This window comes from Euprymna scolopes, chromosome 45 (assembly GCF_053919585.1).
Source record: "Euprymna scolopes isolate OS-2025 chromosome 45, ASM5391958v1, whole genome shotgun sequence".
Taxonomy (NCBI): domain Eukaryota; kingdom Metazoa; phylum Mollusca; class Cephalopoda; order Sepiida; family Sepiolidae; genus Euprymna; species Euprymna scolopes.
The window spans coordinates 40,653,094-40,669,830 of record NC_136526.1 but is presented as its reverse complement, the minus strand read 5'-3'; the positions used below and the strand labels follow the sequence as shown (position 1 = coordinate 40,669,830).

Here is a 16,737-nt window from a genome sequence, read left to right as displayed (position 1 = left end):
ATTAAAGAAAATGGAAGACTATATTATTTAAATAGAGTAGTCCCATCAAAAACCGCCTGCCATGATCTACAGACATGGCATAAAATTCTTCGACACTGCAATATTCCTGATATCAAAAAGTTGCCGACTGTAGTTGATGGAATGCAAATACAAACATCAAAAACCTTCAACTGCGACGTCTGTACGCAAGGGAAAATGACAAACTATCAAAACAACATACAAGGTAAAAATGCCAAAAAAATCCTATCAATGGTGCATTGTGACTTGAACGGTCCCGTAGAACCGATGGCCAGAGAACATTATAGATATGTGTTGAATTTCGTAGATGACCATTCAGGTTTAATAATGGTTTACTTTTTAAAGAACAAATCTGATACCCTGCTAGCAACTAAGAAATATCTAGCCGACATGGCCCCCTACGGTGAAATCAAGTGTATTCGCTCTGACAACGGTACGGAATTCACAAATAAAGACTTTGAACTTTTACTAATTAACCATCATATCAGGCATGAAACATCAGCTCCTAGATCGCCACACCAAAACGGGACTGCTGAACGTGCGTGGCGGACACTTTTTGAAATGGAAAGATGCCTACTCATTGAATCAAAACTCCCTAAAAACCTCTGGACGTATGCACTTATGGCGGCAGCCTATATACATAATAGGTGCTTTAACAAAACACTATCTAAAACTCCATATGAATCTTTCTGCGGTAAAAAAACAAATTTAAGCAGAATGCATATATTTGGTTCAACTTGCTTCGCATATATAGAGAAAAAGAGTAAATTCTATCCCCAGAAACCAGGATATTTTACTCAAAGCAAAGGACTTGTTACGATGACTCAATCGAGATACATCGACAAAATACTATTAAAATTTGTAATGGGAGAGTGCAAGAAACAGAGAAAATCAAGAAATCCCCTAAAATTAGGTTTTTCGGATTCAGACTGGGCAAACGACGAAGATCGCAAGAGTGTATCTGGATATTGTTTCAGACTCTCAGAAAATGGGCCTATTATTTCATGGAAATCTAAAAAGCAACAGATTGTATCTCTCTCTACGTGTGAAGCAGAATTTATCGCAATCACACACACGACCCAGGAAGCACTCTACCTTAAAAATATCCTGAAGACTATTTTAGAGCCAGAATTGATTACAAGCCCCGTAGTAATTAATTGTGATAATCAAGCCAGTATAGTCTTAGCACAGAACACGATAATCAACCAAAGATCTAAGCATATAGATATAAAATACCATTTCATAAAAAATGAGATAAAAAAAAGGAATCCATTATTTTGAATTACATATTATCAGAGCAAAATATCGCTGATGTATTTACGAAACCGGCGACACGGATAAAGCTACAACGTTTTTTCTCAAAACTTGTTGGTGAATTGGACTGAATAATTTTTTTTTTCTTTCACTGCCCTGTATGTATATAGATTTCTATATATTAAAAATACAGACCAGCGAAGTTCCACTTATGAGAAGGCTCTTACTTTTTTGCACGAATATCAGGGGAAACCCCTAGGGGTAATGCTCAGAGTATATAGATTTCTATATATCAAGAAAAAAAAAATAGTCCTGGACAAGATGTTAAACTGTATCCATTTTATTTGTATTAACACTTTAACCTACTAATGCGTAACTAATACTTTTGCTTAGAAAAAAATCAAAAAAAATCTTTGTAATTTTCCTTTTTGACATTTGAACACAATTAAAAATGGCGTCTTTTTAAATGCTAAAATTCTAAGATCCAAATGATTTCTAATTTTTCTTATGTCTAAGTGAATATAAAAATATATATTTATTTTTGAGCAGAACAAACACAAGGGACTTCCCCATTATAAAAAATAGGGAGGATGTTGCAATATTTTGGGCCTATTAATGGGGTATGATCCCACACAGTCGGACGATTCTATTTATAAACGATGCTGCTAAGAACTGGCGAATCAAATTAATTCACGTTCTGCTACCAACCAATCAGAAACCAGAATTGCTTCATAAATATTAAACCTTTTCTGAAGCAATTTCACATGTTCTTTCCCGGGTTTTGACACGGTAAGAATATTTTGTTCTGTGGAACTGTCTACTACAAACAAGTCACCTCCCAGGACTTGTGTGTAACAGCGAACCATCTGAAACTCAAAATGGCTTACACTTCTAGAGCTTTGATTATAGCTGATGGCACTTAAGTCATCTATTTTTTTTATAAATAATTTTATCAAGAATTCTTCATAAGTTTTGGTTTCAGTTTCGATTACGGCTGAAGGAACTCAAGTTATATATATATATATATTTTTTTTTTTTCAGAAGTTTTTATTTCAGTTTTGATTCAAGCTAATGTACCAAAGTCATATGCATATATTTTTTTTTATTTTTGAAATTGCAACTTAATATGTAAAAATCGATAGAACATTAACTCTATAATAATATATACAAAATCTGCAAGAATTAAAATATCATATTTAAACATACTGTACAACCGGGCTTTGCCGGACGTTCATGCTAGCTTAGATAAATACTTTTGTAGTTTTAACAAAAAAGCTACAATAACTGGCCTTTTTTTTCTTCCCCCCCCCCGCCCTTGACACAAATGAATTATCATATCATCATTGTTATTATTTTTGTTTTTACACGGAAATAAAAAATGTTTTAAACAATTGGGTGCGAAGTAGGACGTCCCCAAGTACGAAAGGGCGAATGCGGTATTATGGCGAAAGAAGATTCTAGCTAAGAGAAACTTTTGTTTAGTTCTAGAGTGACAAGGATGACCAACGACCCCCATCTGCCTTTGAGTTGGCCTTGTGCCTAAGTTTTTTGTTCATGTTCTTTTTTTGCATGAATAAAAGATTTAATATCTCAAAGTGTAGTATCTGTTCTTCAGATGCTGCACTTCAATTTCTCGTTCTCTTTCGGTGGAGGAGAAATCCTTCACGACAGACAATTTTACATTTTTGTACCTTTTCTCCACGTGAAAAAACAACCCTGGTGTCTAACTGTCCCGTGGGGAGGCATAGTAAATAGGTACAATAATATCAGAGCGTCTTCATTTACATTATCATCTACAGAATGCCAACATCAATATATTACACATGAATGAGTCCCCCCTTTCTTTTTTTACAGGGGGGTCACCACTTATCAAGGCCCGAAGGCCACTCAGGGATAAGGGTTATTGCGGGTACAGTAATCAATGAGATAGTATTTTAGTAATCATTAGTATTGGGGGTTTTAATAGAGTGTCTTACTTAAGGGGGCGGTTTGTTAGGAGTTTGTTTACGTTGGACTTGAAGACGTTAAAGTTGTAGTCGGATGGGAAACAGGCAAGCGGCAGAGAGTTCCACTGGCGTGCAGTTCTAAGAAAGAAGCTTTGCTCATGGAATCTATGTTCAGATCTAGGCACAGACAAAGAGTGGGGAAAATTATTTACAGTAGTTTCAGCCAGACGGGTGTTTCTTGTGAAAGATTGGCGAGGGGGGGACGAGGGATTGGAGCTCAGACGAGCACCTGCCATGGAAATAACGATAAAACAAAGACAGGCTCGCAATGTCTCTTCTATGGGAGAGAGGTTGCAGGGAAGAGAAAACGGCATCCCCCACTAAGCCACGAGGTCTATTTTGTACTCTGTCAAGGCAGGATAGGCTGTTTTTAGCAGCTCCTGCCCAGATGTGGCAGCAGTACTCCATCCTTGGACGTACTTGGCTTTTATACAGCTTAGGGTTAGTATTCTGGTTAATGAAAGGTATTTTTTTTCTTTGAAAATTTTTTTCACCATCTCCTACCTCTTCAGTCCCAAACGTACCATGATTAACCCGAACACTACCCTAAGTTTATGTTGTTAACATAATACAGAAAATAAAAAGATAGAATATACTAGTTTTGGCAATAAAATGCTTTCAGCGCATTTTGTTTTAGAATAGTATATATATATATATATAACTACTTCATTTACTAACATAAAATTAATATACAAAAGTATAAATTTATGCGTAAACTTTAAGTATTTACTTCAAAAGTGCTCAATACGTAGGTAGAGCTAGTTAGTAAGTTATAAAATATATATGGCGATCACACATATATGTATGTGTGCATATATGTATATACATATATATATTTATATATAAACTAACATAAAAATAAAAAAAAAAAAAAAACACTAACCTAGATTTAAAACAGACCAAGAAACTAGATATCCAGGCTTAATAAAGCACACACAAAGCAACAGGTCAACCAGAGGTCAAATGGTCCTTTGTCTGATAAGTGTATGTTCGTTGGCTGATAGGAAGGGCGCGGTGGATACTAGAAAGCTGATTGGCTAACTAAAATCTCAATAGAAGGTGCGTATATAAAAACGACAGACAACCACAAAATTCGCGCATAAGCCTGAAGACTTCTAGAATGGATGAAACGCGGAATATTCACTGTAGCTTAATCGCCATATATATTTTATAACTTACTATATATATATGTATATATACGTAGCCACACTGATGAACAGCGAAACAGTACTGTATGTGGATGACTATAATGCTCCTTATCTTGAGTTGAGCATATTGAGAAGTGATACGAGAATTACCATTAGCGTATAAGCGATGCTCTTTGTGTAAACAAATCAAGCAGAGGTAGTTCGGAGGATGTCAAAACATTGTTAAACTCATGACTCACGCAGCAGCCGCCAATAGCGTCGTGGTTCCCGCTAGTTAAATATAAAAATAACATCATTTTTATGCTTTATACATAAGCTTGAAATAATATTAGCGATTCTCTATGGTTCCAGGTGAGCATTGCCTGTAGATAGCGGTTTCAATCTTACACAAGCAGGCCAGAGGATTAGTTGGCCAAAACATGGTGAGACGACAACTATGGAAGGCAGTAATTACTGGGGATACAGTTAAGAGCCTCAGCATTCCTATCCTGCCGCAGTTAATCACCAGAAGATGAGTTGGCCGAAACGAGGTAAAACAAAAATTATGAAGATGAGGACAACTATCCACAAAAGAATACACAAAGATAATTTCTGCCGATAACTTTTGACAAAGTTTCTTACTTGGTGCACAGGGAAATGACTGATATACTCTGCAGGATCCTCGGTCCTTACTGCTTTGGCAATTTCCATACAACAGGCCAACGTCTGCCAAGGTTCATCCGATGTCTGCCACCAGCCACAGCCCTAGAAAAAAAAAAAAAAAAAAAAAAATGGAGTCAGGAAAAACAAATTTAGAAAAGAAAATGTGATATTTCTTTATGCAACATGTTGTCATAAACAACTGACAATTCTACTGAAATAATATTAGCACTTCTTTTTTTTTTTTTTTTTTTTTTACAAAGGAATCACTACTTATAAAGGCCCGGAGGCCACTTGAGGATAAAGATCAATGAATATACATTGGTCAATGGGACAATATCATAGTAATCATAAGTAGTGAAAATTTGGTAAATTGGATTAATTAAGGGGAACAGCTCATCAAGAACTTGTTTACGTTGGACTTGAAGATGATCATATTGTAGTCAGTTGGAAAGCAGGTAAACAGAAAAGAATTCCACAGGCATGCAGTTCTAAGAAAGAAGCTTTGTTCATGGAATCTACGTTTAGGTTTAGGCACAGATAAAGAGTGACAGAAATTATTGATAGTGGGTTCAGCTAGACGAGTGTTTTTCCTGAAAGTCAGGCAAGAAGTGACCATAAATTGGAGCTTAGATGAGCACTTGACATGAAAATAATGATAAAGTAGAGACAAGCTTGCAACATTTCTTCTGTGAGAAAGAGGTTGCAGTGAAGAGAAAAGAGCATCCCCTACTAAGCTACAAAGTCTATTTTGAACTCTGTCAAGGCAGGATAAGCTGCTTCTAGCAGCTTATCCTGCCCAAGTGTGGCAACAGTACTCCATCCTTGGACATACCTGGCTCTTGTACAGGTAGAGAATTGCATCAGCAGTGAGATATCTACTGGAGCGGTAGAACGATCCAACCATTTTTCCAGCAGCCTTGGCAACGGACTTGGTTTTAGACACATTAAAATTAACTAGCCACCTCTTTCCCCATTGTATCATGTGCTCAAGAGCAGAAGAGAGAAAACCAGAGAGAACTTGGTCATTTACAGCCTTTCAAGTGTTGCCATCAATGGTAGTGTCGTCAGCATAAATGTCTACGAATGATCTTAGAATGTAATTTGGGAGATCATTGATGTAGATCAGGAAGAGAGTTGGGCCCAAGATGGACTCCTGAGGGGTTCCAGCATTAAGACTGAGCTTCTGATTTCTGCCCATCAACCACTACTTTAAGAACCTAGAAAGAAATGATTTAATATTTGAAAAGACATTTCCAGCTATACTGTAGCTGGAGATTTTCTGGAGTAGACCTGTAAGAATGATATTAGTTGCTGGTTATGAAAATTAGCAATAACACTTCGTATGAGCATATATTAACTATATATTAACAATAGAAGAAAATGATAACTTCAAAAAGATGATATCGTAAATAATATGAGTCTGTATCTAACTTATTTCACAGTAATGAAAATATTGCAAAAATTACAAAAAAAAACATGATATCGTAAATAATATGAGTCTGTATCTAACTTATTTCACAGTAATGAAAATATTGCAAAAATTACAAAAAAAAAAAGATGATATCGTAAATAATATGAGTCTGTATCTAACTTATTTCACAGTAATGAAAATATCGCAAAAATTACAAAAAAAAAGATACTATAGAAAATTAATTATTAATCAAAATAGTTTTCAAAGACAATTAGCGAAAATTTAGTTTTGTTAATAAAGGAAATTGGAAAGTTCGACTTATAACAAGGGAGGTAATAATTTTCTGAAAACTGAAAATCTTAGGTCAATTTAGCGAAACTCAATTTTTGCTATTTGTTTTTAAAAACTATTTTTTTTACATTCTACTTCATCGTTTTTAATAATTTTTGGATATGTTCATTATGGAGACATGACAGTTAAATAGATACCATTGGTTTTACATAAAATTCAATATTTTAAATTTTGCTATTACAACAAGAAATTGCAATGTTAAAATTCAAATAAAAATATTCTGTTGATCTGGGATATTTTATTTTAGTTGATTTACAAATATATCAGTTTTTTTAAACAAAGAAAAAAATTTATTTCAGAAAAAGTGGAAAAAAAGAAAAAAAAATCTTCAGATTAAGCTCAAAATTTGATCTAACAATATAAGAGTTTGATTTTATTTTATACTAGCGGATGCGCCGCGTTGGCACACACGATGCCGAGTTAAACACAAAATCGAGTACACTCAACATCGTCTTACCATCAACGTTTACCCTGTGAACTCGGAGTATGGGAAATTCCCATATGCACAAAACACTGAAAAAACAAAAATACCCAACTAAGAGTAAGGATAATGAGTAAACGTTGGATAAAATGATGGTTAAAATTAATACGAACTTGTCAGGATATGAACTTGGAATCTTCTGATCCGTAGTTAGACACGTTATCCATTGCGGCACAAGTCCTGTCTGTATGCCGAAAGATATTACCGCGACTGTATACAGACAGTGCTAAATTCCATTGACATGGGCAGATAACTTTTTTGGACAAGTTTATGAAACGACCCAAAACCCTCATTTCAGGCTTTTTGTGTGACGCTGCATTGTTCGTTACGAACCATATATAGATAAGGACAATCTAAGGACTCACACTCTTCAGGGAAAAAAAGAATGTTTCAATTTGGTGCATCCGTTTGAAAGTTTTATTGGTATATAGGCACACACACACACACACGAATAAATAAACATTTAGAATTTTATTAATAGTATAGATGCAGATTTATCTATTATGTAAAAGGGCAGTTTTCTGTGTGCATGTGTGTATGTCCAGCTAAAGGTCAAAAACTACAAAACAAAGACAAACAAAGCTTGTATACTTTTGATCGGCGTTGCCCTGGATGAATGATGTCTAAAACTTCCCCCCAAAATTATTCATTTTTTTTTTCCAAAAAATTATTCATTTTCAGTTTTTGTCAGGGTGAGGGTTCAGTTTTTCAGTGTTAGTATGTACTAATTTGGAAAGAAAATGTTGACTCATTATTTGAGGAAACTATTGTATAAAGGAGAATTGTATGTGTGTGTGTGTGTGTGTGTGTGTGTACAGCTAAAGAGGAATAGGAGGGGCAGACGAGAAATAGAGAGATAGAAGTTTTAATAGAAATAAATTACACTTTTGCCACAGGCAATGCCAAGTAGCCCTACTAGTTATGCATAAAAATAAAAGCGTAAAGTGGTTGACTGAAGGCTCTCGTCATTAGCTACTTCAGAAAGATATAGGGGCGTATGCCACTCCTTTCCCAGGATTTTTTTTTTTTTTTTTTAATTCAATTTTCACTCCAAACAAGGCACAGTGAACTTTGAAGTAGGGGGCTACTATCGGGGACATAAGTTGCAGTGGTATTATGAAGGGAGATGAGTAGCAAGATGTCTGTTCACATTACACTTGAACTTCTGCATGTCAGTACAATTGAGAAAGCAGAATCCTGGAAAGGAGTTCCAAAGTCTCGCTGTTCTGGCGAAGAAACTGTTGGAGTTATTCCACATGATTTGATCAAAGATTGAACCTTAGTCTCCAGGTCAATTAGCAAACACCTAGCATTATGCCAGATGGGCTGGTCATTGTGTAGATAAGTATTATTTCAAAGTTTGGCAAAAATACTATGTACAATGTAAAAAAAAAAAAAAACCAAACCTTTTTAAAGTATCTGTACTACAGAGTGACCCCTCCCACACACACAGAAATATTAATAAAATTCATAATCTTTCCTGCAATCATATTTGATATAAATTAAGTCCAGAATAGGTCTGATAAGAAAATCCCAGCACAAACGAAATAAAGAAAAAAAAATCAAAGAACTGACAACTTACTTCCATTGGGTTGTCAGCTGAGTCCAGTATGTTGTCCATATTTTCATTTGCAAATGCAAGCCGTTCTGCATTTGACGACCTGCAAATAAAAAAAAGGTCAAAATTTCAGTTCACGAAGATGCCAATTTAGTGGTAGAAGTATAGAAATGAGATATACTTTTATATATTAGTAATATGTAAATAGAGATCTCTCTTATGACAAAAATGTAAACATTTATTGAATTACTTTAATAGATTTATTGAATTACTTTAATAGATTTATTGAATTACTTTAATACATTTAATGAATTACTTTAATACATTTAATGAATTACTTTAATACATTTAATGAATTACTTTAATACATTTAATGAATTACTTTAATACATTTATTGAATTACTTTAATACATTTAATGAATTACTTTAATACATTTAATGAATTACTTTAATAGATTTATTGAATTACTTTAATACATTTAATGAATTACTTTAATACATTTAATGAATTACTTTAATACATTTAATGAATTACTTTAATACATTTAATGAATTACTTTAATACATTTAATGAATTACTTTAATACATTTATTGAATTACTTTAATACATTTAATGAATTACTTTAATAGATTTATTGAATTACTTTAATACATTTAATGAATTACTTTAATAGATTTATTGAATTACTTTAATACATTTAATGAATTACTTTAATACATTTAATGAATTACTTTAATACATTTATTGAATTACTTTAATACATTTATTGAATTACTTTAATAGATTTATTGAATTACTTTAATACATTTAATGAATTACTTTAATACATTTATTTAATTACTTTTTTTTACCATTTTTATTACTTGTACCATTTATTTTATTACTTGTACCATTTATTTTATTACTTGTACCATTTATTTTATTACTTGTACCATTTATTTTATTACTTGTACCATTTATTTTATTACTTGTACCATTTATTTTATTACTTGTACCATTTATTTTATTACTTGTACCATTTATTTTATTACTTGTACAATTTATTTTATTACTTGTACCATTTATTTTATTACTTGTACCATTTATTTTATTACTTGTACCATTTATTGTAATTACTTGTACCATTTATTTTATTACTTGTACCATTTATTTTATTACTTGTACCATTTATTTTAATTACTTGTACCATTTATTTTAATTACTTGTACCATTTATTTTAATTACTTGTACCATTTATTTTAATTACTTGTACCATTTATTTTAATTACTTGTACCATTTATTTTAATTACTTGTACCATTTATTTTACTACTTGTACCATTTATTTTACTACTTGTACCATTTATTTTATTACTTGTACAATTTATTTTATTACTTGTATCATTTATTTTAATTACTTGTACAATTTATTTTATTACTTGTACCATTTATTTTAATTACTTGTACAATTTATTTTATTACTTGTACAATTTATTTTATTACTTGTACCATTTATTTTATTACTTGTACCATTTATTTTATTACTTGTACCATTTATTTTATTACTTGTACCATTTATTTTATTACTTGTACCATTTATTTTATTACTTGTACCATTTATTTTATTACTTGTACCATTTATTTTAATTACTTGTACCATTTATTTTATTACTTGTACCATTTATTTTATTACTTGTACCATTTATTTTATTACTTGTACCATTTATTTTATTACTTGTACAATTTATTTTATTACTTGTACCATTTATTTTATTACTTGTACAATTTATTTTATTACTTGTACCATTTATTTTATTACTTGTACCATTTATTTTATTACTTGTACCATTTATTTTATTACTTGTACCATTTATTTTATTACTTGTACCATTTACTTTATTACTTGTACCATTTACTTTATTACTTGTACCATTTATTTTAATTACTTGTACCATTTATTTTAATTACTTGTACCATTTATTTTAATTACTTGTACCATTTATTTTAATTACTTGTACCATTTATTTTAATTACTTGTACCATTTATTTTAATTACTTGTACCATTTATTTTAATTACTTGTACCATTTATTTTAATTACTTGTACCATTTATTTTAATTACTTGTACCATTTATTTTAATTACTTGTACCATTTATTTTATTACTTGTACCATTTATTTAATTACTTGTACAATTTATTTTAATTACTTGTACCATTTATTTTATTACTTGTACAATTTATTTTATTACTTGTACAATTTATTTTATTACTTGTACAATTTATTTTATTACTTGTACCATTTATTTTATTACTTGTACCATTTATTTTAATTACTTGTACCATTTATTGTAATTACTTGTACCATTTATTTTATTACTTGTACCATTTATTTTATTACTTGTACCATTTATTTAATTACTTGTACCATTTATTTTAATTACTTGTACCATTTATTTTATTACTTGTACCATTTATTTTAATTACTTGTACCATTTATTTTAATTACTTGTACCATTTATTTTAATTACTTGTACCATTTATTTTAATTACTTGTACCATTTATTTTATTACTTGTACCATTTATTTTATTACTTGTACCATTTATTTTATTACTTGTACCATTTATTTAATTACTTGTACCATTTATTTAATTACTTGTACCATTTATTTAATTACTTGTACCATTTATTTAATTACTTGTACCATTTATTTTATTACTTGTACCATTTATTTTAATTACTTGTACCATTTATTTAATTACTTGTAACATTTATTTAATTACTTGTACCATTTATTTAATTACTTGTACCATTTATTTAATTACTTGTACCATTTATTTAATTACTTGTACCATTTATTTAACTACTTGTACCATTTATTTTATTACTTGTACCATTTATTTAATTACTTGTACCATTTATTTAATTACTTGTACCATTTATTTTATTACTTGTACCATTTATTTTATTGTACCATTTATTTAATTACTTGTACCATTTATTTAATTACTTGTACCATTTATTTTATTACTTGTACCATTTATTTAATTACTTGTACCATTTATTTTATTGTACCATTTATTTAATTACTTGTACCATTTATTTAATTACTTGTACCATTTATTTAATTACTTGTACCATTTATTTAATTACTTGTACCATTTATTTAATTACTTGTACCATTTATTTAACTACTTGTACCATTTATTTAATTACTTATAAAATTTATTTAATTACCTGTATCATTTATTTTATTACTTGTACCATTTATTTTATTACTTGTACCATTTATTTTATCACTTGTACCATTTATTTAATTATTTATATGATTTATTTAATTACTCATACTATGAATTATATATGTAGAAAAAAGTTTGGATGGTGCCCAATCGAAGAAAGGAAAAAAAAGTTCTTTGGGTTGTTGAAGATCTGTCAACGGTTATCTTCAGGCAAAAATAATTTATGCTGGAGCGTCAAGTGGAAAGGGACAGGGGAGGAAGGAAGAGAGAAAGAGAGGGAGGATTTCTTGTTTCGTTGTATCAGAGTTCTCTCTGCTGACCAACTGATTCCCAAAAGGTCTAAAGAAATTCTTGAGGGAACAGATTAAATCAATCTGCCTGCAATCTGATTGGTCAGTGCATAACCAAATCACCTAGCAAGGACATCTCTTAATGTGTATCTAAACTCTCTGGAATATATGAGAAGTGATGAAAGAGGATTTTTATTTAATCATATATATTAATGGGTTATAACTATAAAGAAGGTTTACTCGAAATAGGGGATTTATGCTAAGTCTGTATATATTAGTAAGAGTATCGGAATTATAACTTAGTATTAAATGAAAATGGTTTGAATTGCCAATTCAAACCATTTTCTGCTGAAATAGAGTGGTAACATCCATTCATTATATTCTCGTTCTGGCATTTGTACAGTGTAATCAAGACATTAAAAAAATGAAAATATCGAAAAAAAGGTTATATTGTACATATCCGTTTTGGACTGAAGATCTCTGAAAAAGAATTTCACTTAATTTGATCAAGTAGTTTTTTTTTTTCCGGCAAAAACACATTTTTATGACAGCGTGTTGAAAGTAGACATCTTTGAAGTTTTTGAACATGCCAAGGAGGAGATAACTCAATTTAAATCGCCGACACTCCCTCCCCATCTTTATTACTAGCTTTTCTTCCTAAAATTCAAATCTTTTGCTCGGTATCATAACAAATTGTTTTTTCGCTGTAAAAAAAAAAAAAAAAAAAAAAAAAAAAAAACTAAGTGAAAGTTTTTTTTTTCGGAGGACTTCATTCCATAACGAATACTTATACTATTTAAGAATTTTCTCTCATTGTAATTTTTTTTCTAATTGTCGTATTTTCTTTTATTTTGTTTCTTTTTTTACTTGGCTTTTTTTATACTTATTTTGTATAATAATTTTTATACTTATTTTTATAATAAATTTTTATACATATTTTTTATAATTTTTTATATTTATTGTTTTCTGATAATTTTTTATACTTATTTTAATAATAATTTTTTATACTTATTTTTTATAATTTTTTATTCATTTTTTTTATTCCAAATTCTTTTGTATTTTTATCCTATTATTCTACCTTTTTCCTTATTCGCGTGTATTTTTCAAATTTTATCTTTTATTATTTATCTTCTTACATTTATTCTTTTATTATATTTTAGTATTATTATTTTTAATAATTTACGCTTCATTTAAATACTAAGTTATAATTCTGATATTCCTACTAATATATATGGACCTAGCATAAATCACTTATTTCAAGTAAACCCTCTCCATAGTTATAACTCATTAATATAGACTTGCGAGACCTGTGAAAATTCCACAGCAGCATTTTTCATATGTAATATATTGTTGCTGGGCATTCTGTGGTCGTTCTGTTCAGCAAGAAGGAAGGCACAATAATATTATTCTAGCCCTTTTATTAAAACTGTATCGCCACCTTACTAAAATAATAACGTTGATATATTTCCTGGGCTGATTATTTCATTACAAACACACCAGCCAATTAACTCACATTTCATCATTTTTCATAATTATTGAATATTTTACTATGTTCGACAATAATTTATGATAATTTTAACCCACATTATCGCCTCTACCCTTACTAAAATAAATTTGATATATTGGATGGGCTGATTATTTCATTAAAATAAACAACTATCAATTAACACACATTTCATCATGTTTCATAATTCTTGGATATGTTACTAATTTTGACAATAATTTTTCATTACTTAAACTTACCATATCGCACACATTACTAAATTAATAACTTTGATGATATATTGTCTAGGCAGATTATTTCATTACAAACACACCAATCAATTAACTCATACTTCGTCATTTTTCATAATTCTTGGATATGTTTCTAATTTCGACAATCATTTTTTATTATTACTTACTAAAATAATAACTTTCATATATGTCTGATCTGATTATTTCATTGCAAATACACTAATGTATTAAATCACATCATTTTTCATAATTCTTGGATATGTTACTAATTTCGACAATTATTTTTCATAATTTAAACCAGCATTATTGCCCTCTCTTACTAACATAATAACTTTAATATATTATCTGGGCTGATTATTTCATTTCAAACACACCAATTAATTAACTCACATTTTATCATTTTTCATAATTCTTGGAAATGTTACTAATTTCGACAATAATTTTTCATAATTTAAACACACCTTATTGCCCTCTCTAACTAAAATAATAACTTTGATATATTTCCTGGGCTGATTATTTAATTACAAACACACCAATCAATCAAATCACATTTAATCATTTTTCATAATTCTTGGATATGTTACTAATTTCAACAATAACTCTTTATAATTAAAACCCCACATTATGCCCCTCCCTCCTACTAATATAAGAACTTTGATATATTGTCTGGGCTTATTATTTCATTACAAACACACAAATCAAGTAACTCACATTTTATAATTTTTCATAATTCTTAGATATGTTACTAATTTTGACAATAATTTTCATAACTTTAATCCACTATGTCTCTCCTCCTTTACTTAATTAATAACTTTGATAAACTGCCTATGCTGATTATTTCATTACAAACACATCAATCAATACCGGGTATTCTCATAGTATATATGTTCCACTTATCTTATCCAATCCCGGGTAACGCCACATATTCTGCTAGTATATTTCTTTCACCTATATAATTTGATCCGGGGTGACACTGGGTATTCTGCTACTATATAGTTTTCACCTATCTTATTCAATACTGGGCGACGCTTTCTGCTTGTATATACTTGCACTTATCTTATTCAAACTGGAACGGACTTCATGTCTGCCACCCCACTATTAAAAATATACATGAAATAAAGTAATGTTTAAATCATAAACTGTTTCAGCCATTTCTGGGACTGAATTTATATCCCCACCCCACTGCTAAAAATATACATGAAATAATGTAATGTCTAAATAGTAAGCTGTTTCAGCCCTTCCCTGGACTGACTTCATAGCCCCCACCCCACTGTTATAAATATACATTAAATAAAGTAATGTTTAATGCATAAACGGTTTCAGCCATTTCCGGAACTGATTTCATATCCCCCACACTACTGTTAAAAATATACATGAAATAAAGTAATGTTTAAATCATAAACGGTTTAAGTCATTTCCAGGACTGACTTCATATATCCCATCCCACTTTTTAAAATATACTTGAAATAAAGTAATGTTTAAATCAAACTGTTTCAGCAGCTTTTCGAAATTAATACATATAAACATTAACATGGTTTGAGATTAAGCAACCATTGCTTCAACATGAATTTCTGAGTGTAGTATCAGTTTAGTATCAGTTTCAGTGACTTAAATCTCCCCCCTTTTTGGTCTTGGTTAATGGAGGAGAAATCCTTCATTACTGATACAATTTTTATTTTTGTTACTGACCAAAGTGTCCCTTTTGGGGAGCTGTTTTTCCCCCAAACTTTTAACCGACCTCATGTTCAACTCTGCCCTTGTGGGGAGGCAAGTAAACAAAAAAAATAATCAGAAGGGACATTTTTCAGGGCATCTTATAATTAATCAGAAGAGCAATTTTTCTAGTGCATTTTATAATTAATCAGAAGGGACATTTCCAGGGCATTTTGTAATTAAATCAGAAATTACTTTTCCCAGTTACTTTTGTAATATTAAAACTTTGTTACATTAAATATAGTACCTATTTACAATACCTCCCCACGAGACAGATTTAGACACCAGGGTCATTTTTTAATGTAGAGAAAAGGAACAAAAAATTGTCTTAGTCGTAAAGGATTTCTCCTCCACTGAGAGAGAAGAAATTGAAATGTAGCATCTGAAGATACTACACTTTGATCTTGGCCAAAAGGCCAAGAAGAACAAATAATTTTTATTAGCTTTGCCTCAAGAGCGACACCAAATTTTTTTTTTGTTTTAATGAATGGAATTTCATAAACGACTCGTATGTAAGCGTGACACAAAAAAAAACCACACGCTATCGTATCAATATATAGATGATTAAATAAACAGCCTTTTTCAATCACTTGTTCTATATTCTTCCCGATAGTTTAGATGCCCATATGCACACATATATTAAACCCACCATGGCATATGTGGTATACACCTACCTTCATCTTCTATAATATAAATCTTACCTGTCTGTTTAAATGTATGCATGTATGTTTGTATGTCTTACAAAAACTTTCGACAGAAGCGACGGATCCTGACAAAATCGGTATCATTTCAAAGTTCGACATCTCAGGGCGACAAATATCGAAAAATTGGGCCAAAACATTTCTTTCTGCGCAAGCACTAATTAACAGCTATAAGCACTAATTAACAGCTATAAGCACTAATTAACAGCT

At 30.3% G+C, this 16,737-nt stretch overlaps 1 protein-coding gene across 1 annotated transcript in view; it reads right to left on the bottom strand.

Moving 5' to 3' along the window:
- Window positions 1–16,737, bottom strand: part of LOC145269488 (DNA-directed RNA polymerase, mitochondrial-like) — a 147,754-nt gene that overhangs the window by 42,527 nt on the left and 88,490 nt on the right. Inside the window, exons 22-23 of the mRNA XM_080125213.1 lie at window positions 8,894–8,972; window positions 5,048–5,170 (exon numbers count right to left, since the gene is read on the bottom strand). Coding sequence (XP_079981339.1) covers window positions 5,048–5,170; window positions 8,894–8,972 — 202 coding nt within the window. The remainder of the gene's footprint in view (window positions 1–5,047; window positions 5,171–8,893; window positions 8,973–16,737) is intronic.